General features: G+C 39.6%; 1 protein-coding gene across 5 annotated transcripts in view; it reads left to right on the forward strand.

The window, feature by feature from the left end:
- rnf41 (ring finger protein 41) overlaps positions 1–18,601 on the forward strand; it is a 47,302-nt gene extending 28,701 nt beyond the window's left edge. For 3 of the 5 annotated variants that reach the window (XM_059956309.1, XM_059956307.1, XM_059956310.1), the window contains 5 exons: positions 2,426–2,559; positions 5,080–5,351; positions 7,816–7,951; positions 12,084–12,187; positions 14,806–18,601. In XM_059956309.1, coding sequence (XP_059812292.1) covers positions 2,470–2,559; positions 5,080–5,351; positions 7,816–7,951; positions 12,084–12,187; positions 14,806–15,160 — 957 coding nt within the window. In that variant the 5' untranslated portion in view covers positions 2,426–2,469 and the 3' untranslated portion in view covers positions 15,161–18,601. The remainder of the gene's footprint in view (positions 1–2,425; positions 2,560–5,079; positions 5,352–7,815; positions 7,952–12,083; positions 12,188–14,805) is intronic. The other 2 variants (XM_059956312.1, XM_059956308.1) reach the window with 1 other exon arrangement.
- The last annotated feature ends 5,960 nt before the right edge of the window (positions 18,602–24,561 follow it).

Consider the following 24,561-nt stretch of genomic DNA (forward strand, 5'->3'; position numbering starts at 1 on the left):
ATGTCCACAGTTCTTATAAAAGGTAGGGATTGAGTGGGGTAAAATGTACTTTGTCCAATTCCAGATTCTTCCCTCAATCTCCTGAGAATGCTGCATGCTTTCTGTAGTGCTTATTCATGTAGTTTCTTATTTTTCACTTGTGTTAATCCTGTTTGCTATTTACATTTTTGTATTTACTGTTCTAGCTTTCTGGAATAAAGACTAATGTAATTTTTTTTAATGTGTTGCCTCTATACTAGGCAAAATATTCACATTTTTGCTAGCTGCTATCTTATATTAAAGTCAATCATTATGATAAACTGCTTTCAGTGTCACAAAAAGCACAACAGAAAATCATGATTTTATGTCAGGAATAACTGGAGAAAATCAAAATACTTTTGAGATGCTGTTGATGCTTGTTCTCTTAGTTCCAGTTAGCTTACACACTGGGTGGTAGAAAAATGAAACGGAGGAATTTTCTTGCAGCAGGGACTGTTAAAGGGAGCTTTAAAAGTTTTAAATTTATTCCAGATGGCTCAATGTTGCAAGGGGTCTGAATAAACTATATAAACTGCTTCCATTGACAGGAGGTTTGGTGACCTATAGGATGTAGATTTAAAATATTTGGCAAATTAACCAAGGAGAAGTATTCTTGTATTGAATGCTTTCTGAAAGGGTAGTGGAAGCGGGTTCAAGAGGAGCTTTGTGGAGAATGATTGAGAGTAAATGCATGTCTGTGTGATCGGAGGGATTACTAATTGGAAGTATTTTCTAAAGCAGTCCATAGAATGATAGCCAACTTTGCTGCAAGATTTTGTGATTTGCCCAAATAATCAATTGTAGAGGTGTGCTGAAATCCTTTGAACTGGTCTTGGTGGAGTCAATGCTTGTCTCATTTCAGTGACTGAGCTCAAAAGCTTCAGGCTGACTGATGCTCCAGTGTAAAACTGAGGGCACATTGGGATGCTTTCTGTGTGGATGTTCAAGGCCCCCCTTCCCCACTGCTATTTTGAAGAACATCCAGTGCAGTTTTCTGGTCATAGACATAATTACTGAAGTGGGTTATCTAGTCACGTCCACATTGTGGTACGCAAGATCTTGCTGTGTGGAAAATGACTGTTACATTTCATGCAAAAGGACTTCATTGTCGGTAAAATGCATTAGAGATCCCAAAAAAGATATGAAAAACACAGTTATTTGAAGCTGTTGAAAGGTCTTGACTTGAAACATTGACTGCCCATTTCCCTCTGTGCCTAAGTCACTGAGTTCCTCCAGCATTTTGTGTGTTGTTCTAAATTCTAGCATCAGTAGTTTCTTGTCTACAATGTTTTATGATTCTCATTTGGAGCATTTGCTGGTATTGAGGGTGAATTATTTAAATGAAAGCTGAATACAAGTCTAAAATGGCAAATAACCTGAAGTGGAAGTGAAAAGATCCTTGCTGCAGTGATCCCTCTGTAGTGTTGAGCTAAATGATACTCAAGTCCTCCATTAAAGGAATTGGTATCCCAAAAATAGTTTCATCTTGTGCTGGTTGATAAACATTGTAGCTAACAACTTTGCATTCCACAAACTATTCTGTATTTTTGTTAAACTGAATATTTGCCTGGCATCCTTGATTTCTCTCTATCTTATGCTTTTTGAGTATTGGTAATTCTGGCCAGGTTGCCTTGTATCATCAAAAAATTACCCCTCAAAAAGTACAAAACTCTTATTGCAAGGCCTTTGTTATACATCCCTGAGCTTAATCTGGTCCACCCCATTTTGTAAAGCTTTGCCTTCTGAAGGAGGGGAAACTTGATTTACTATAATTATAGTTTGAATGTGTCAAATTTTATGGTTGGAGTTGTTTAAGACTCGTTGACACAATTTCAAAGAAAGTGTGTAAGCGAGTGGTCTGGCATGTTCCATTAATGCCTTTGTAATGATTTTTTCCCCAATGCAGTCAGAGGATATTTTCTCATTGTTTTTCTTTGTAACCCATGGAGAGTGATGCCAGTGGAATTTTACCCTTTTGTTCCTTACTTCCTTTACTGTACAAAGATAAGTCAGAAGAAAAACTTTTTGTTTGGGACAAGAATTGGAAAAATATAGCTCTTGAAGCAATATGACTAGGAGGGAATATTTACTTCACTTAAATTCATCTTCAGTCTCTGGCATGCTTCCAGTTTAGGATATATATCTACCGTTGTGAGGCTTGCTGCATAAGCTGCCTTTCTCTTTTGACCCTGTTCTAGTTAGGCAGATCAGCATCAAGACCAAGCTTTTAATGTAACTGAGCTTCGGTCTCAAAAGGAGCTTTGTACAAATTTTCCAAGAGTCTTTGGAAATGGTAAGATGCAGTGCAAGTGTTTCATATACCTCTTGTTGCATTTTTTTTTAAAGTTAGGTTTTACTGTGATCATTTAAAGAAAAACACTAATGACAAATAAACAATGTCTTGTAGTTTTTCTTTCACCAGAAACTCTTGAGCTTGTTGCAGTATGAGCCATGGGGTATGATGTTAATCGGTTTCAGGGCGAAGTGGATGAAGATTTGATTTGTCCAATCTGCAGTGGTGTTTTGGAAGAACCTGTACAGGTAAGTAAACGTGGCTATTTGGGGGGGGTGGGGGGGCTGTGGTGTTGGGGTTGGTTATGAAGAGGCCCCTCAGATGGTCTGGATACCCAGAGATCTGGCATTAGCAAACTATGCAGTTGTGCAGTAGCTCGCAATAGAGCCTGATCGTGCTTGTGGTTGAAAATAATGCTCCACTGTGAATCTTATTCCAATAGAGCACATTGGATTGCTTGTATTTGTTTCTGACTTGTTTTTTGTTTTTGTTTTTTGTATTTGTTTTTTGGTGGGGGGGTGGTGGATGTTTGTGGGAGCTTTAGCTGTGAGTAGGGAAGTGCTGCCCATCAAGCTATTGATGCAGATTCTGAATGACTGCAGTTGTGTTGCGTCAGAAATCTGCCCGGTCAGGAGATAAGGCATGCTTTCTGTGTTGCATCGCTGCGTAGGATCTCTTGGCTGAGCAGAGGAAGTTTTAAATAGAAATAAAGGGCTCTGCAAAATTCAAATCTGAGATGGGGAAAGCTGCCAAAAAAGATTTTTTTTCAAGCTTCAGAAAAGAATAGGCAAGTTAACTTTTTAACTCTGTTAAAACTAGACCATTCTCTATGGCAGGGCTTCCCGACCTTTTTTTTATGCCAAGGATCCCTACCATTAACTGAGGGGTCCGTGGACTCAAGGTTGGGAGCCCCTGCTCTATGGTTTCTCCATAGCAGCTGTTCATATTGTATGATATTGTGTAGTACGCAGCAATGTTATCAAATGTTGCATTATGTTGAATATAGTGGCAACTGTGACACCTTGAAGTAATGGGGCACCTTAAAGCGGACGATTCAGTGGATGGATGAGTCCTGTAAGCTAACAGTCTCTCTGGTTTGAACCCTTGGCAACATTAGAGATGCTATAGTTTGCCCCTAGAAAGGGGATGGTAGGTCAGAATTATTTCTTCTGGTCTCAAGCCCTTTATATCTGTCAGCAGTGCATTCAGTGTCCTGTGTTATTGCTTTCTAGTTGTCAAAAAAAATTGCTAATAAATTCTGCTTGTTGAACCATACCAATATTGACTGTTTATATATACTGCCAGTGTAATAGCAGACCCCAAAAGGGTTTGGTCTTTTGAATTGTCAACCAGTTTTTAAGAGTCCAACATTCAACTTAACAGCTTAAGTCCTGGGAAATTTTTTTAGCCTATTTTCACTCATTAAATATAAATATATCCTTAATAATTGATCCGTAAGAGCACTGATGGAGTGTAGCTGATAGAAGCAGTTTGAAGGATTTTGTATATATTTTAATATGCTAAGTTGGTGGGAAGGCATTGAAATAAACACTGTCAATGGGGAGAAATTTGGTGTGCTAAATCTCTTTCCAGATCATGAACTGATACTGCAATAGTTAATATTACACAGGAGCTCCTAATTATTCCAAGCTTATTGATAGTATGTTTTCGAAAGCACGCTTGTGGAATAGTAGTGATGTTACTATTCAAGTACATGCCATGAAGTGGCTTTTTATCAACAGCAGGAATAAATACAATAAAGCAGTAATAATCGTATTTGGATTCCAGGAGCTACAGGCAGGTTGGAATGAATTTGCTTAAGGTATTACATGGTCATAGTGATTTGCCGTGAAAATAATTAATTCTAGTTACAAGTACAGCTTTAAGAGAATGCAGTTAATGTAAAAGCATTAGTTGGATTGTGATGTACTGACTGAAATGTGAGAACAGCTAGCTATTCTTTGCAGAGAGGAAGTTTTATAATGTTCCCAGGTAAGAAACTTGATGTCCTTTTCTTTCTCCCTTCCTTTGTTTTTCTCTCCTCCAACACCCCCCACCCTGACTCAATTGATGTCATTCTTGCTCTCAAGCTCTTCACTTTGTAGAGCACCACTTTGAAAGCCAGGGTTAACACTTTATAAACTAGTTGAGGAATAATAATCCTTAGATTTCATTTGCTCAGTGCTAGATGAGCTTTTCTGGAGTCTGCATCATGAAGATGAGGAAGCTGGTGGGACTTGAATTTCTCTGTTTAGTCTTTTGCATTCCATTTTTTTTTGGAGCCATACTGCATTGTCCTGTATAAATGTAATTTTAATGAGCAAATTAGTACACTATCTTCTAGTCTATATTGATTTAATCCAAATAAACAGTGCATTTGATATTGTCTTTCAAAAGATTGCAAAAGCCTCTGAGGAAATCTAGTATTTTCAGGCTGACTGCATCATTTAAAGTTGGCTGCTTGACAATGCTGCGGGCTGTCTCCCCTTTTTAACCTTGAATTTGATTAGGGAGAGGTGAAAACTTTAATATTATTTCCATACCCATGAGGAAATTTGTGTGGGTGGGTTGGATACCTTCCAGGCATTTGGTGTAGGTAACCTACTTTTATTTGTATCCTGTAAACTTACAGCCATGTATATTTGCGGTCGTAGGTCTGTTTTGAATAGAGCCCAAGAGCTTTCAAATTGGATCAACACAAATTAGATTTTCAAGTGATGTATGCTGGTTCTTGTTATTCACTTGCTGTCTCTCTACTTTCCTTCCAGGCTCCACACTGTGAGCATGCATTTTGCAATGCCTGTATCACTCAGTGGTTCTCCCAACAGCAAACCTGTCCAGTGGATCGCAGTGTTGTTACTCTAGCCCACCTCCGACCTGTTCCCCGCATCATGCGGAACATGCTATCCAAATTGCAGATCACGTGTGACAACGCTAGCTTCGGCTGCACAGCCGTGGTGCGGCTCGACCAGCTGACTTCTCACCTTAATGATTGTGAGCACAATCCGAAGCGACCTGTGACGTGTGAGCAGGGATGTGGGTGAGTTGTAGTTCTGAGTAAAATTCAAGTACCTGGTGGATTCTAAGCTGTATAGAGAGAAGTTGCTGGCTTTCATCTCTGGTTTGTGATGAGGTGCTATTACCTTTGGTGAAGAGTAGAGTAAAAGACTGGGTATGTTGGCTGGCACGTGAAAGATGGCAGCATTTTTTGGAGGTGTTAAATGGCCACCCTTTATGTTTTTGGATGGATGCCAAGTGTCCATTTTGAAAGGGAGCAGAGGAGATGTGCCTAGCCTCCAGGCCAATATTCACCCCTTAATTTGTTTTTTTTTAAGTTAAAAGATTTTGGTTATCACATTATAAGCAAACTCTCCTGAACAGCACAAGTTCAGTTTCTTTACATTAGAGCTCTGTTTACACTATAAAAATACTTCATTAGCTGTCAAGTGCTTTTGGGCTAATATGAGATTGCTAAGGAAATGCCACTTTTGTTCAGATGAATTCCCTTTTCAATTTTAATCTAGTCTTTTCTACAAATGCAGGTGACTAATGCTGTCTATTAAGAGAAATAGATAGAGTGGACAGCCAGCGCCTCTTCCCCAGGGCACCACTGCTCAGTACAAGAGTACATGACTTTAAGTTAAGGGGAGGGAAGTTCAAGGGGGATTTTAGAGGAAGGTTTTTCACTCAGAGTGGTTGGTGCGTGGAATGCACTGCCTGAGTCAGTGGTGGAAGCAGACACACTAGTGAAGTTTAAGAGACCACTAGATAAGTATATGGAGGAATTTAAGGTGGGGGGGTTATATGTGAGGCAGAGTTTGAGGGTCAGCACAACATTGTGGGCTGAAGGGCCTGTAATGTGCTGTACTGTTCTATGTTCTAAGTGTAGTATTTGTTGAAATGCCCTGGGGCAATGAGGTGGTCACCAACGGGACTGGGCAACCATGTCAGCTGACACTGATCTTCCAGGCCCTACATTCATTAGCAGGGCAGAAAATCCATTGTGCCTTGATGATACTTAAGAGTTTTGGAGTAAGTGCACCAGCTTAAGAAGGACCAGTTAAAATTTGAAGTGCAGCTCTTAAAAGTATCTCCAGAAGAAAGTTGAGCCAAATCTTTGCTGACTCCAAGCTGTCACGGTGTTTTAATTTCCAACATTAAAGCCACTAAGCCATATTTGCATCTACAATAATAGGATGGGATGTAAATATTTAATGAAGTACACTTTGAAATTCATTGAAAAGCCACACTGCAATTGTAGTTGAAACTGGGGTCTGGAGTGCTCAGGGCTTGTATTAGTGCTGTGATTCTTAATTGAGTTTATGATATTCATGGGGGGGGGGGAGGAGACATGGGCTTAATGATTTAACCTAATTCCCATTTAAAAGCCTCGTTGAAGATTTTTAATTTATGAAGTGAAGTATTCAGTCAACAAGCTATCCGTAAAACAACCTATTCAAGCACCCTCTGTGGCTTCATTTCTCCAATAAAGTGCCACAGACGGTCGATAGACCTGCGGCTAATCTCCACCTTCAAATGTCAAGGCTGCGGGTACTATGCATTTTAATAACATCTCAACAGAAGGTGAAAGTTAATGCCACTGCTCAGGGATTAAGAATCTGCACTATACCACCTAGTTAAACTCTTTCCAATCTAAGTAATCTGGAGTCAGCAAAACCCACAAAATGAACAATCCAGATCACTCAAACATTGGTTAACAAATACAGGAAAGGTCGATCATGGGAGTTACTTGGACCCCGCTTCCCATGAAACTATAAAAATTCAGTGCAATGACTAATGAAAATGAGAAGTCCTCATTTTGTAAAATGTAAACCAATTACGCGTGGGCTGTGGGTTTCCTTGGAGCTCCTACCCCACCGCTGTAACTCAGTGGTGTGGAGGGTTATGGTCCAGGTGCTGGTAGATGGGACTAGGTTGAAACCGGGCTGGCATGGACTAGATGAACCAAAGGACCTGTGCATGTGCTGTTTTACTCTGATTGTTGTGGATGGGTAATTTTGAGGGCAAAAAAAAACAAAACAAAACCCTGGACAAATCAATGGAAACAAATTCTGTAATCTTCTCTTGGTTGACATATCTTCCTTATCCCAAATAATCAGTTAAGTTTCTGGGTATGTATTCTGATCAGTACTCTTTTTTGGTAGCAAAATTTAATGCTCTTACTGTTAACTACTGTTACTGTTAGTGGGTCTGAGCTAAACGGTCATGGGTTTGTTCAGGACTTTGGCCAATTGGGCAATGCAGAGCTGGGCTATCAGTGCTGCCTGACTTTTCAAACATAGAAGATCCCATAGTTTCGAGGCCAATAATTATTCCATTATGCGTGCAAGAGCAAAATGGTCATTGTCATATGCTGTTCGTGCATTTTAAAAAAAAATCTAGCCGGATTGGAAATGCTCTGTAATTGGTTTGGAACCTTACAGTTCAGTCTTAAGTGAGCCTGGTTTGCTCTTTTGACAAGTTTTATTTTTCTCTCCTTTCAGATTAGAAATGCCCAAAGATGAGCTACCAAACCACAACTGTATCAAACATCTTCGCACCATGGTACTTCAGCAACAAGGGAAAATTGCAGAGCTGGAGAAGACTTCAGCGGAGCATAAACATCAGCTGGCAGAGCAGGTGGGTGCTTGCTGTCTTGTGAATGACAAAGTGCTAAGCTATACTGAGGGCTTGTATTTTCTAAATTGCAGACCTTTTGTACTGCACCTCAGTGACTGACCTCAATTACTGTGCAAATTACTTTCTCCTTTTCTCTTCCTCTTTATTCTTTTGCTCCCAGGATGTTTATATAAATAGCTCTATATCCCTCCTCTGAGATACAGTCACCACCATTTAAAAGTTTCATTTAAATGGGCAGTTACTTGTATCAGCCAAATCACAAAAATAAATAGCAACTACTTCCAATTTCACTGTCTCCTAAGCCTTTATTTTGGGCAGGAGCAGCTGTGCTTGTACACACGTACAAGTGACATACATGTATGCATGCTTTTATTTTTCTAACTGCAATTGTCCCATCAACCCAAAATATATAACCCTAGTGGTTCTTCATTTGATAATTAAGCTGTTTGGTGATTTATCTAATGGTGAGATTAAAGTACATCAGCAGATGAACTCACCCACATGTTGATCTGCAGCTGTGATATTTGTAATGATCCCCATTTACATCTCAGCAGATGGATGAACTCTGAATTTGAGTGGACTCCAGTTTAGGGTCGCATTTACTTTGCAACATTGGCAGCTGCAAGGGACCAATGCACTTTGCATCAATGCTGTAGGAGAAACCCAGGCAGAGCACAATCTAACTTGAGCAAATTAGATGGAGTTCCCTCAGAGGAGGCTTCATTGGGAATTCAACAATAAACCTGTTCAAATGAATAATGTTCTAGCCAGTACAGTTTGCTCTCCTTACTGAAGGAGTTATAATTGACCTGTGACACACATAGTGGAGCATTATATGCAACAGATGCTTTGCAGCATGGTAATCTCTTGTGAGGAGGGTTTATGTGGCTTCTCATTAGCGAGGGAGTCATAAATCACGCGCATTATAGTACCCCAAATCTTAAGGAGCTCAAATCAAATTCCAATGACTCCATCACAATTAGAAAGAATTATTCAATCTATATTGATTGGAATAACTAGATTTTTTCTCATGTTTTCTTGTAATGATTTTGCTCCAGATTTTCAGTGAATCCAACATTCTTGTAACACCACTGTATTATGCCAGCCATCACTTACAATAGGCAAAGTTCACTTTGCATGAAAGCACCTGTTATAACTGGCAATGACTGATTCTAAACTGGCTATTGAAATCTTTTAATAAAAAGAGCAACTTCCTTTTCTAACTCCACCCGATGAACTTGCAAGATAGAATCATATTGTTTTGTATGGTACTCCATTATTCAGCCCTGGAAGGACTGGTGTTCAGACTCCAGCCAGGCTGCTGCTAAGGGGCCTGTATTTTATAATGGGACTTTTGGACTAGGTAAGGGTACAATTCTTGACTGCTATCATTCAACTTTGACAAAACCAGTGCATGGAAATAGGGAGAAAGTCTTGATGTCAGTGCAAATTGATTTTGCAACAAGTTGCCATCTTTTAAAGGACTGGGGATATGTTTGGAGTGTGTGATTATGACTTGCATATTCTGACAACACTATTAGCCAATGAGTTGGAAGTAGGATGGGACATGTGAGTGGGATAGCAACAAACAAAAACAATTCTTTGGAAACCAGAGTCTATTTATTTTCTATGCCATGGATCAATACTGTTAAGCAAAGGGTCTGTGGACCCCTGGTTGGGAACCCCTGATTTAGGTGTAGGAATTGGGCCTTTCAGCCCATCAAGTTTGCTGTGCCATCCAGTTGTGGTTTTTCCAACCCAATTCTCCCATCTTCTCCCTGTAACCTTTAACCTATTTTCATAAGACATGCTCCTTAATCTAGGCAGCATCCTGTAAATCTCTAAGCTTCTACATCGTTTCTATAATGAGGCAACCAGAAGTGAACACAATATTCCAAGTGTAGTGTAACCAGAGTTTTCTAGAGCTGCAACATTACCTTACAGCTCTTGAACTCAATTCCCAACTAATGAAGACCAACACATCATATACTTTAACTAACCTATCAACTTGTGTGGCAGCTTTGAGGGATATTTGGGAGTGGAGCCCAAGATCCTTCTGTTCCAGACTACTAAGAATCCTGTATACTGCCATCAAGTTTGACTTTCCAAAGTATATTACTTAACACTTTTCTTGATTAAACTCCATCTACCACTTCTCAGCCCAGCTCTGCATCCTGTCAATGTCCCATTATAACCTGTGACAACCTTCCACAACCCCACTGACCTCCGTGCCATCCGCAAACTTACTAACCCACATTTCCACTTCCTCATCAGTTATTTATAAAAATTGCAAAGAGCAGGGGTCCCAGAACAGATTCCTGCAGAAAACCACTGGTCACCGACCTCCAAGCAGAATACACTCCCATCTACAACCATCCTCTGCTTTCTTCCTGAATCCATACAGCCAAGTTTTCATGTGTCCTATGCTTCCTGACTTTCTGAATGAGTCTACCATGGGGAGCCTTGTTGAACAACTTACATCTATGTACACTATATCCACTGCTCTACCTTTATCAATGGGTTTTTGGATTTTATACATCCTTGTGGGGTGGGGGGGGGGGGGGGGGGAGTCAATCAGGCTCGTGAGCCACGATCTGCCCCTCACGAAACCATGCTGACTATTTCTATATCAGACAATCCTTATCCAAATGCTGCTAAATTCCCTCTAAGAAGCCTTTCCACTAGTTAGCTCAGCACTGACATAAGGCTGACTGGTCTATAATTTCTAGGATTATTCCTATTGCCTTTCTTGAACAAAGGAATAAAATTTGCTGCCCTCAAATCTTCTTGTACTTCTACTATAGCTAGTGAGAACACAAATCCTGAGATCATTCTTGTGGACCTCTTCTGGAACCTCTCCAGGACCAGCTCATCTTTCTATAGATACAGGGTCCAAAATTGCTTACAAAATGCAGTCTAACCAACTCCGTAAAGTCACAGTATATCCTTTTTGTGTATTAGTCCTCTCAAAATGAATGCTGATATTGTATTTGTCACCTTTACTACTGACTTAACCTGTAAGTTAAGCCAGCTGGTGGTGTAGTGGCATCCACACCTGACTTCAAGGCGAGTGGTCCCGGATTTGAGTCCAGCTGGCTCCTGTCATGCTTTCCATCTGTGCTGGAAACTCGGCCTTGTTTATTAAAAAAGACAAAATATTAAAGAAACGGCAAGGTTTCTGCCTGATATGCCACAAGGTGTGGAGAGGAATTTTAAAAATTTGCAAATTAACCTTAAAGGAAATCTGAACCATGACTGATTTTTGAATTTTCTCCTTATTTAGAAAATAGTCAACACCTTTATTCTTCTTACTATAGTGCATAATCCCACACTTCCCAACATTATTCCATCTGTCTCTTCTTTGCCCACCCTCCCAAATAAAATTATTTTTGTTGGAAATGAGAAAATCTCCAGATGCTGGAAATCTGAGTAACACACCCGAAATATCGACTACTTTTTCTTTTCCCCCATAGATGCTGCCTGGTCTGCTGAGTTCCTTCAGCATTTTGTGTGTGTTATTTTTGTTGGAAATTGTCAATAAAGACAGGTTAATTTCTCGAGAAGTTCAGTGAGGAACAATTGGATGCAAATGGTTTTACCCAAATCTTGGTTGCTTGCATTAATGCAGCCTTGATAGATGGAATTGTTTAATGATCTCCACTTAGGCTAGAGGTATATGTAGCAGTTTGCATTGAAGCAGACTGTTAAAATAAAGAATGAGCAATCATTTGAGTGCTGTACATTTGATCTGGAAGGTGTTGCAAATGTAGAAGTCACTAGCACTGTGGCTGAGAAATCATGTGCGTGCAAGGGGAAACCACATAAATATGTAAGGGTGAGAGAAACAGCAAGATAAATGCAATAAGAGCAGGAGGCCTGTATGAAATATAAACATCAACAGAGACCAGTTCCATTAATAATCTGTTCACATGTTTGTCAATATCCAAGGGGGGGGGGGGGTGGCGGTGCGCGGGAGATGTACTTCGTTCAATCCTCTTTGCTGAAAAGTGCATCATTAAAGAAAATTTAAAATATTAAAAAGCTGGAGATTCCTAGCAACTTCGTCAGCATCTGAAAATAGGCTATTGACTCATTTACGAACTCTGTGTGTATGTGTTTCCTTGCTTTACAGAAACGAGACATTCAACTTTTGAAAGCGTACATGAGGGCTATCCGCAGTGCAAACCCAAACCTACAGAACTTGGAGGAAACCATTGAGTACAATGAGATCCTAGAGTACGTTTCAGTTCAGTTTCTTGTCAATTTTCCTTGTGCCTTGGACCATTTTATTATCAACTATTTCCAGTTCTCTGCTGGGGGCTCAGTCACTCTGAGATGTATGAGAAAGATGAGCCTTCAAGTCAATTTCAGGAACATTTTGTTCTGTGAATACTGTAGGTAGTTATTTTTAATTTAAACTTTATCTGAGTTTAAGGTAGTGAAGCAAGGATTCCTTCCAGAATAGCGATGTTGGTAGGATAATGAATTGTTGCAGTGTAACTACAATAATATATAAAGCAATCACCAGGTGGCTTAATAGCTTGGATGGCTCTTCCTTATCTCTAACTCAAAGTTAAGTCCCACCACAAAAATGAGTGCTCTCTAAACTAATGCTCCAGTGCTGCACAATTGATGTTGTGATGTTTCCGGTGAGACAGAGTCAGTCAGGTGGATGCAAGAGATCCCTTGATACTATATTGGAAAAAAGGGGACCTTGTCTTGCTTCACTTGCCAATGATGAACATTACCAAAACAGATTCTGCTTGTCATTGCTTTGCACTTATGAGATCTTGTTGCGTGCAAATTGGCTCCTCTGTAGTGAGTGCACTTCAAAACTATTTCATTGGCTGTAAACTATTTTGGGCCATCCCAAGGTTCTGACTGGCGCTATAGAAATGCAATTTCCCAAGATGTGCACATGAGGTCTGGTCAGGCAATTAATGCAGTACTGAAGGTGGCAGAGCTGTCTGTGGTTTGATTCTGTGAAAGGGGGATTAAGCTGAGTCCCTGCCTGCCTCCTCCCAGGAGGAGGTAGAGGTATCACAGCTGTGTTGGAGCAGGCAATTTCTTCCTGCTGCCGTAGGCCTGATATTTGCCATATGACCAACATCTTTACTTGTTCATTCTCATGTGCCATTTGTGGGAATTTGCTGCATCCAGTAGATTCCTGCATATCCTCTGTTATAATAACTGTATTTTTAAGAAAGAAATTAAGTACAAATGACTGTACAATGCCTTGAGGTGCCCTGTGGTCATAAAGGTGCTATATAAATGCATGGTCTTTTCAATGTCTGAATTTGGCTTCTGTCTTTATAATACAGAACGATGACCATTTTAGAATTTTCTTCAATGAACCTTTTATGCCTATGGCTGGATGTGCATGAATGAAATGACGTGGGTGCTTGTTCTTGTGTATTTAGAAGTTAAACTGCCTTTTTAGTATTTCAGTATTGAAGAGCCTTGGTACTGCTGTTCTCTCTGAAGGCTGACTGGTCTCTTAATGACTCCAAAAGGTTACCAGAGTAAATTCAGTGCCAAGTTATTTTGGCTCTCTGATGTCATCCAATAAACCTATAATCTATCATCAAAAATAACACATTCAGAATGCAGAATGTTTTGTTATCAAGGCCATTTTTTGTCACCTAAAGTAGGTCACTCCTTGGCTTCAATTTAGTGAGTTCAGCAAGTTGGATGAGGAATTAATCATTCAACCTGAGTGCATATTTTAAGTGAAGGTTTCAACTAGGTATTATTTCATTATGTTTAGATGTATATGTGATAAGTAAACTTGAATCTTAATCCAAGAAGATGTATTATAATAGAACAAACAATTTAAAAAATGAATATTAAAACAGAAGACTGCTCTGAACTGGTACCGCCACTAATGAAAAGCATTTATCTGGTATCCCCTTTCAGTTGAAATGTTTAAACAGTGGCCTTGTTTAATCTCAGCTCTGTCAGAATGGTGTCATGGGATCTTTATAGAATGTTCCCATTTTCTGTCCAAGTTTGTTCTCTCCTAGAAAACCTAAGAATGCCTTGCCTTTTACTGATTGAGTGAGCTTCTTTCCCTTTAGAGCAGTGATGGTCAAAAAAAGATTGAATGCTTAAAGTAATCTGAGCATTAAGACCTCACAAATGAGCTTTCTTCAGTAGAGATATTGAGTGGGCAAGCACAGATTCATCATTTGGTAGAAGAGCCAAACGAGATGTGAAGGAATGTTTTCACAGCTGAATGATCATAATCTGGAATCCATTGTTTGAAAGGGTGGTGGAAGCAGATTCAATTGCAGCTTTTTAGAAAGGAATTGGATGATTAGTTGAAAGGGAAAATTTGCAGTACTCTGGGGAATAAGACTTACTGGTGTGCTTTTGCTGAATGGTGCCAAAAATGGTGTGAATCTTTAAAGAGAAACATCATCAAGTAACTTTACCATTATCTGTGCGCAAATTGGCAGCTGCATTTCCTCCATTGCAACAGTGACCTTGCTTTCAAAAAGTGCTTCATTGGCTGCTTAGTAGTTGTGAATGGCGCTATATAAACACAAGTTCCAAGATGCTTAAAATCTATAAAAATAGGTTTCTTTTCTGCATCCTTAGTGATCAAAGGAAAGTCCATGCTGAATGCCAGTAGTTTGGTCATGGTCTTTCTAATCCATGACTTGTTATTCACTCTTGTTTACTTCTCAGGTATTTTAAGGGACTTTTTATTATGCAGCTTCCTACCTGGTGAGGATGTGAAGGTGCAAGAGAAACTTATCTGTTGTTTATCTGACTTGCAGAGCTTTAATTGATTATAATTTTGTTAGCCTGTTTTGTTAAATAAAACATGAATGGTATCTTCTGTATTATAGGTGGGTCAATTCATTGCAACCTGCTAGAGTTACCCGATGGGGTGGGATGATCTCCACCCCTGATGCAGTTCTCCAAGCAGTCATTAAGCGGTCTCTCATTGACAGTGGGTGTCCAATGTCTATAGTCAATGATCTCATCGAAAATGCACATGAGAGGAACTGGCCTCAGGGTCTGGCCACACTAGAGACTCGCCAAATGAACCGCAGGTTCTACGAGAACTATGTAGCTAAACGAATCCCAGGGAAGCAAGCTGTAGTGGTGATGGCATGCGAGAACCAACACATGGGAGAGGACATGATCATGGAGCCTGGTCTGGTAATGATCTTTGCTCATGGAGTGGAGGAAATCTTTTAAAGCAGAGCAATTTCCTCTCTGAATTGAAGTTTCTACTATAAGAAGAAAGCAGGACTTTGACTTGCCCTCTGGAATATCTTCGGCAAGCAGACTTGGACATGAACAAAGGCTTAATGCCAAACTGCATTATGGGTTATTTGATCACCGCCTTTGCAACTCCAGAACTAGCTTAAGGAATGGGTTTGCAGCTCACAGAACCTTGGTTCCAACCTTATGTATTTATTCATCCACAATTTCAAAACGAAGTACAATCCTGATGCCCATTCCAGATGCCACATAAGAATACTAACGTTTGTGGTGCCTGCAGTGGTTTGTGTTGTGCTTTAATATCTTATTGGTAGTTTTCCCCTTTTCAAGTAGAAAATGGTAATGGACAATTTTTTGTAGTACAGGCTGTTAACACAGTAAACAATGCAAAAAGGGTTTTTGTGAACAGCTTTGAGGGGTAAACTACAATGAGGTTTCTGTAAGAGCAGAGCTCATAAGCAAACTATAGAGATAAATATTGTATGCACTACATGGCTTAATATCCACTAAATCTTAAAGGCCGATTTGCTGAAATGTGTTTTGTATTTGGGCATAAAATATTTTAAAAAATTATGCAAAACCTAAGAGACAACACGTGAAGTAAACTTTAATACCTGCAACCAATTCAATTATATGATGGGTGATTTCTTAAATTCACAAGGCAGGGGCAGAAAGATGCAGAAATGTACACTTCTGTAAGGCAAGTTGGTTGTAGTCCTATTTTTTTGTTCTATGTTGAGACTCTGCCAACGTTTAATCACTTTAACCTAAATCCTGCTTTTCTGGATTTAACAAATTAGATTAAATTCAAGTCAATATCTAAATGGAGTTCTGTGCAAAAATGGCCAAAATTGGAGTGAGGTATATTCAGTGAGCAGGAACAAAAAAGGAAGAGTGTTCATGCTTTTAAAATCCCACAGGTATTTTGTTTCTCACATAACTAGAAAGCCATCCTGATTGAGATGTTATGTAGAAATATCTGATTAAGTGAGCCTGTATGTGATGCTCTATATTCATGTAAACTGCATAATTTACCCAGCTGCTTTATCACATGGGTAGGAATTGCACGTATGATTGCAGGACTCCCAAGTCAGAATGAAGGCTGAGCTAGTATAGGATTCCAAAAATATATAATGACTGAAGATAGCTTTGAAAGCTTGAATTTTTAAAAATGTGTACATCAAATATTATATTAACTTGACTTCAGTGCAACTGAATGAGCTAGGTACCAGTACATTGGTAGCTGTACCTAAAACAAAGATGTTATTTGACAGTGACTTCAAAGGTAAGGGGGTTGTCATTCCTCCCCCAAGTTAAATTTGAATCAGAGCAGCTAAGAATGACTGTCAGTGGCAACGACTCTTAAAACATAGTGTTTTTTGAATTGACTTTCTGGGGAGGGAGATGTGCAGAAGAAAAAGTGCTGTGAACCAATAAATTATCTAGAATTTGTGTATATGTATTTTAAATAAAATCTTGCCATTTGTTTTATCCATAGAATAGGACCGAGGGAGTTGAAGCACAAACTCCTAGTTTTCCCGCCAAACCATACAAATGTGCAAAACCTTTTAGCTACTGTTAGGACTTTGACATGAGTCTGTGGTATCAATTCACTTCTGGGTAGATTTTAGATTTTCTGAATCTGAACTAATCTTCATCAAAGCTCCTTGTGTTGTGTCCCTTTCAGACAAATCTATTGTGTGAGTCTTGAATGTATATCATTTTTGAGCATTGTGCATATAAGATGTTACATTTGTTCCAAGAGGGTGAAAATTAGGTGGCTTAAGTTTCTTGAGGGATTTAAATCCTTTCATTGCTTGAAGAACATGAAAGGAAAACACTTTTAAACCCTTTTTTCTATTTTTTTTTGCACCTGAAGAATTTTGTAACTTCTGTTGAAGGATCTACCACTGTCACCATGGACTCACTGAGATCTGACATTAATAAACACTTGGCTTACAGAAATCTGAACTTCCTTTTGGGGGGGAGGGTTGAGCTTAGTTTTTGTCTAATTCTGGTTTTAATTATCAGATAAATACTTTGTCTTACATTATTTAAAGAAAGTTTAATTTTGGATGGCTGAAAATACAGGCCTGTGTATCAAAGTATGCAGTAAGTAAAGTGGTCATGCTTCTGCCATTCCCTTATTCTTGACCAATCTTGCTTTCCTTTGATCCTGTCTTGAAGTGATTTTCTGCTCTATCTGAGAGCTTTGCATCTTGGGTCTGGTGTCGCATGTCCTGTTTTGAATGTTTCAGTCCCATGTGCGCAAGGTTACCCAGCTCACTAATGGAAGATTTTGAAGGGGGAGGGGTTGTGGAGAAAGCAAACCTCCTGTTCTTGGGCAGAAAATTACACCTAGAAATATTTCCCTGCTTTAGTGTCTTCTATACATCCCCTTTACCTAGAATTGCATTATTTGCTTTGCTTTACAATCAAGGGCCTTTGAATAAAATCTCTCAGTGTTACCTACAACAAACTATGGTAGTGTGAATTGTGTGGGAATGTGCTTGCCTTTCAATATTCTGGAAGGTGGAATACCAAATTATCCCTCTGTACTTGATTACAGTGGGCTTCTTCTGGTTTGAGAGCATTCCAACAATTTTCAACATCACTTATCAGTGTGGGTTGCTGCTAGAAAGTTGTCAGAAGCAAAAGGCTTTTACTCCACAACAGCAGAAGAATTCTGGAGTCAATTGTAATTCTAACTGCTGTACCACCTAAAATTTAGCAAATTCTGTTTCGAACAAGATTTAAACACTTGGTCACATTATCTGGCTAGGTCATGCCACATGGGTAACAGCCACCTTCTAGTCAACCTCTTGGACCAATCTAATTGTCTTTTCATGTGTTCAATTATCCATTTAAAAATATCAGTATATTTCATTATTTGGCTCCACAGAGGAGGAAATCCCTTTTTAAACCACACTTGAAACGTAATATAAAAAACCAAATTTTAGCAAAGTAATTAGATGTGATGCAAAAGTTTTTTAAAAAAAGACCATTCCATTAGTCTTAACGGCTGTATGGTGCTGGTTATGCAGTAGTGGATTTAAATAGTTATCTATTAGATACTGTACATGGGAAGATAAATGGTATTACAAACTGTTTCCTTGCAGCAAAAGATAAAATGAGCAATCGTGTATGAAGTATTTTTTGTGTTGCTCTGGCAAACAATTCATGCTTTGTTTTAATTTTATAAAAATGTGTATTGTCTGTCTGTGTGTGTGCCTTTTTTAAAGTGGACCTCTTGAGTACACCAGTTATTTTGTGACTTGAAGTGTTTGAAGTCCAGAATTGTCACCTGTAGCTGATTAGTTGTGTTGTACTTTGAAAAGCTGTGGCACATGGTATTAATGAACAGAACACTTTTTTTTTTAATATAAATTATCTGGAAATAAACTCCATAGTATACACATCAGTGTTCTTGTCTTTTTTTTCTTTCCACTTTGCATCATGCATGTGCCCCTTAAGCTGCCTGTCAATCTTAGTTTCTTTAATTCTCACGGTGGACTTGAAGCAAGGTTCATGCACTTCCTGCCACAGTGGCACAGGCCAATCAACTTCATACATAACCACTGATTAATTTACAACGTGCTTGTGCAAAAACATTGATTTATGCAGAATGTTCAAAGTACATTTGACACAGAACTTGGGGGGGGGGGGGGGGGAGAATCCAAATGGAACTCTTATTGGATTTACTGCATGTAAAATTCTTTACCCAAGAAAGTGGAAATATCGATTATCAGTCATATCAGTAGCGGAAGAAATTGTACATGATGTTTTAGAGCTTCCATTTAATGACATGCATTGGTTTAATGTATCTTGATGCAATGTGGCCAATGTCAGTGCAATCAGCACAAAAGTACACAACCCTGAGCGCTAACTGATTTTGCCGCAATTTATTTTTGCAATCCCTTTTTCTCTGGTTCTCAAAAATGTGCGCCATTGCAAACTGTCAGAATACATGATTTGTCACTGGAGCTTCTACTGATTTATTGTGGGCATTCAAGACAGCTCGAAGCTGGGACTTTTAGGTGTAATGTTATTTCAAGTTGTTTCAAGACTATTGACAATGTTATTAGTGAATAAATTGGAGGTGGGTCTTGCAAAGTCCACCAGAGGCTAAACAAATACAGTTTGCACAAACCAATTCACAAGCAGAGGAAAAAAAACTACACCTAAGTTTTCCACATCCAAAAAAAAGTAACTTTTCTTAAGAACTGGTGGGCGATAGTTACTATTCTGGTTGTCGAGGAACAATCCAATTTTGCATGGCAACTCTAAGAAAATATAAAACTTCACACATTTTAGCTAGGTTGAACCAGGGCAGACAGACAGACATACTTTATAGATCCCAAGGGAAATTGGGTTTCGTTACAGTTGCACCAACCAAGAATAGAGTAGAAATATAGCAAAATAAAACCAGAAATAAATAATAAGTAAATTATTCCAAGTGGAAATTAGTCCAGGACCAGCCTATTGGCTCAGGGTGTCTGACACTCCGAGGGAGGAGTTGTAAGGTTTGATGGCCACAGGCAGGAATGACTTCCTATGACGCTCAGTGTTGCATCTCGGTGGAATGAGTCTCTGGCTGAATGTACTCCTGTGCCTAACCAGTACATTATGGAGTGGATGGGAGATGTTGTCCAAGATGGCATGCAACTTGGACAGCATCCTCTTTTCAGACACCACCGTCAGAGAGTCCAGTTCCACCCCACAACATCACTGGCCTTATGAATGAGTTTGTTAATTCTGTTGGTGTCTGCTACCCTTAGCCTGCTGCCTCAGCACACAACAGCAAAGAATATTAATTGAACTTTTTTTTAAACAAGTCCTTTAAAATGACACTTTCATTCATTGCTCAGTTGTGCTGGGTTTTATAGATTTGGTGATGTGCAAGTGAATTTGGATGAGAGCATACTGGAGCAGGGATGGGGAGAGTGTGGGAAATGCTTTTTGAGCCTCATGGAATTTTGGCCATAAATTGAGCTGCAACATAAAAGATTGAATATGCATGCAGAAGTCTTGAGCAAACTGGCCTGGCTAATCTAAGCCTCAAGTAAAATGTCCAGTGGTGGCTCAGTAAGATGTAAATGGTTTGAATATGAGTTAGAATTCTGAGATAGAAAATGGGAATGAAGAATTTGCAGTCACCTTGGTATTAACTTTAAATATATCCCTGCCAACCTTTCCCATCAATTTGAAGTAGTATTTCTTGTATCAGTTTTTCTTCATAATTGACTCAAGTGCCTACCCTATGTACATTAAACTTCATGCTAAGCACCAGTTAAATAGAGAAACTTATTGAACAATGATCATGTTATTAATTGTTTGATGAGCCAATAGAACGTGAAACATAACATCACAACACAATATAGACCCTTTGGCCCACAATGTTGTGCTGACCTTTTAACTTACTCAATGATCCATTCCAACCCTTCCCTCCTATATAGCGCTCCATTTTGCTAACATTCCATGTGCATATCTAAGAGTTTCTTAAGTATCACTAATGTATCTGCTTTTATCACCACCCATTGAAGGGTGTTCCATGCACTCACCACTCTGTACAGAACTTACCTCTGATACCCCTTGTATCTTTCTCCAATTAATATTATGCCCCCTGGTATTAACCATTTTCACCCAGGGAAAAAGAATCTGGCTATCCACTCTGCCTGTTTTGTACATCTCTATCAAGTCACCTCTCATTATCTTCCACTACAACGAGAAAAGCCCTAGCTTACTCAACCTCTCTTCATATGGCATGCCCTCTAGTCCAGGTAGTGTCCTGCTAAATCTCTGAATTCTCCAAAGCTTTGGCATCCTTCCCATAATGAAACAGCCAGAACCAAACACACCATTCAAAGTGTGGTCTATTAAAAATAGAGCTGCAATATTACTTTGTGGCTATTGACGACTCTGACTAATGAAGGCCAACACACCATGTGCCTTCTCAACCAATCTATCAAATTGCATGCAGCATCTGCAGGATTTATGAAAGAGATCCCTCTTTCTCCATCCTGCTATGAATCCTGCCATTAACTCTGTATTCTGTCTTTAAATTTGTCCTTTCAAAGTGAATCACTTCACACTCTTCTGGGCTGAACTCCATCTGCTACTGCTTAGCCCAGCTCTGTATCCTGTTAAATGTCCCGTTATAACCTATAACAGCCTTCTACACTATTTACAATGCCACCAATCTTAGTGTCATCTGCAAACTTACTAACACACACTTCCAGTTCCTAATCCAAATCATTTATAAAAATCACAAAGAAAACGCTTCATCTACAACCATCGTCTGCCTCCTATGGACAAGCCAATTCTAAACAGACATGTCCAAGTTTCCCTGGATCCCATGCCTCCTGATTTTCTGAATGAGCCTACCGTGCAAAACCTTTTCAACTTCGGGACCCACATCACCAGGTCCAGGAATAATTATTACCACTCAACCATCAGGCTCTTGAACCAGAGGGGTAACTTCACTCAGCCCAATGCTGAACTGTTTCCATAACCTATGCACTCACAAGGACTTTTCATCTTATGTTCTTGATGGTTATTGCTTATTTTTTTAAAATCTTTTTGTATTTGCACAGTTTATTGTCTTTTGCATATTGGTCATTTGCCCATCTTGTATGTGGTTTTTCATTGATTCAATTGTGTGTCTTTGTATGTACTGTGAATACCTGCAGGAAAATTAATCTCAGGGTAGCATATGGTGACATATATATACTTGGGTAATAAATTTGCTTTGAATTTAAATTTTGCCTTACCAAATTCCATTTACACCACATCCACTGCTCTACCTTTATCAATGTGCTTTGTCACATCCTCAAAGAATTCAATCAGGCTCGTGAGGTATGAAGCAACACACACAAAATGCTGGTGGAACGCAGCAGGCCAGGCAGCATCTATAGGGAGAAGTGCTGTCGACTGACGAAGGGTCTCGGCCCGAAACGTCGACAGCGCTTCTCCCTATAGATGCTGCCTGGCCTGCTGCGTTCCACCAGCATTTTGTGTGTGTTGTTTGAATTTCCAGCATCTGCAGATTTCCTCATGTTTGCTCGTGAGGTATGACCCACCTCTATGCTGACTATCCCTAATAAGACTATGCTTCTCCAAATGCTGATAAATCTTGTCTCTAAGAATAGTATCAAATAGTTTGCCCACCATTAAAGTAGGATTCACTGATCTATAGTTCCCAGTGTTATCCGAATACCTTTCAGGCAGAATATGTTCCATCTACAACGATACTCTGCTTTTGTGGGTAAGCTGATTCTGAATCCAAATGGCCTTGGGGACTTACCTGTCCTAATGTTTTATAAAAGATCCAGCATATCCTTTCTTAACGTTGATCTGTTCTAGCATATCAGCCTGTTTTACACTGTCCTCACAAACAGTAGTCAAGGTCCCTCTCACTAGTGAATACTGAAGTAAAGTATTCATTAAGGACTTCCCCAATACCTCCTTCAACTCCAGGCACGTTTCCTCCACAATCCGTTATTGGTCATACCCTCACTGGCCATCCTCCTGTTTTACATGTATGTGTAGAACATCTTGGGATTTTCCTTAATCCTGTTTGCTAAGGCTTCTCATGGCCCCTTCTAGATCTTCCTAAGTTTATTCTTCAGCTCCTTCCTGGCTACCATAACTCTAGAGGCCTGTCTGATTCTTGTTTCCTTAACCTTAAATAAGCTTCTTTCTTCCTAGTGACAAGATGTTCCACATTTCTTGTCAACCATGATTCCTTCGCCCTACCATCCTTTCCCTGCCTTGGTGGGACAAACCCATCCAGAACCTTCAGAAAATGCTCCCAAAACAGCCTCCACATTTCTGTTGTGCATTTCCCTGAGTATATTCACTCCCAATTTGTACTCCCCAGTTCCTGCCTAATAGCATCATAATTTCCCCTCCCCTAATTAAATACTTCCACATACCACCTGCTTCCATCCCTCTCCAAGGCTGTGGTAAAGGTCAAGGAATTGTGGTCACTGTTTCTGAAATGCTCACCAACTGAGAGATTTGTGATCTGACCTGGTTCATTGCCTAGCACCAGATCTGCTATGACTGTCTAGACAACTATTAACTACTCTCATTGTTGGCCTACATATTGCATTAGGTGTCCTTGGACACCTAAAATAAATTCAGCCCAACCAAACAATAAGGAGGTGCCAATCAGTGTTAGGGAAGTTGAAATCACCCATGACAACAACCCTGTTATTTTTGCACTTTTCCAAAACCTGTCTCCCGATCTGTTCCTCAGTGTCTCCGTTACTATGGTGGGGGAGGAGAAGGGTCTATAGAATCTTCTCAATAATGTGATAGCTCCTTTCCTGTTTCTAACTTCCACCCACACTGTAGACACTCAGCAATCACTGCACAATGACCTTCCTTTCTGCAGCTGTGATGTTATCCCTGATTAGCAATTCTATCTCCTTCCCTGTCCCTTTTGAAGCATCTAAAACCCAGAACAGTAGCTTTCCTGTCCTTGTGACAGCCAGGTCTCTATAATGTCCACATCATAGTTTGTAATGACCCATATTCTTAAGTTCCTGATACTACTTGCATTGAAATAGACACACTTCAATCCATCTTCGATTTTGCCCTATCAGCTATCTATCCTTCCTCACAAGTCTCCTTATATGCTGCATCTACCTGTATACCACCTGCCCCAGCCTATCACTCTGGTTCCTATTCCCCCTGCCAAACTAGTTTAAACCCTCCCTAACAACTCCTGGAAACCTGCCTGCAAGGATATTGGTCCTGCTCAAGTTCAGATGTAACCTGTCCTTTTTATACAGGTCATATCTTCCCCAAAAGAGATCCCAATGATCCACAAATCTGAAATTCTGCCCCCTGCACCAATTCCTCAAGGCCTCCACTCTAACACTGTCCATCCTACAATGGTTGCTCCCACATTGGTCACCCTGTTTAAACCTGACTTTATTTTATTGGCCCTTGCCAAGTGCCTAATTTCCTTGTGATCTGAGGGAGAAGAATGACCAACTAACCGCACTCACTTTTTCAAATCACTCCCACAATGCGCTCATCAACAACTCACAATCTCAGGAAGACAGAAAGAGCTTTCTATCTTTCTGTTAAAAGGAAATTGCATGAACTTTCAAGTCAATAATTAATGACACAGAAGGATGTCATGTGACACTGGCCAGAATTTCTGTAGATAAGTAATAATTAAGGTAGCTCCCTTATGGACAGAAGTGAATTCATAGTGGGAGATAAATGACAGAGAATTAAGGCATAGGTTGCAGATTGAAGTTGCAGAAAACCTCTTGGAAATGGTGGAGAACTACAGTTCAAGAGTAAATGAAAAAGTAATTAGTATTAGAGGGAAAAAATGAAGAAATTAATGAGGCTGA

This window comes from Hypanus sabinus, chromosome X1, assembly GCF_030144855.1.
Source record: "Hypanus sabinus isolate sHypSab1 chromosome X1, sHypSab1.hap1, whole genome shotgun sequence".
Classification (NCBI taxonomy): domain Eukaryota; kingdom Metazoa; phylum Chordata; class Chondrichthyes; order Myliobatiformes; family Dasyatidae; genus Hypanus; species Hypanus sabinus.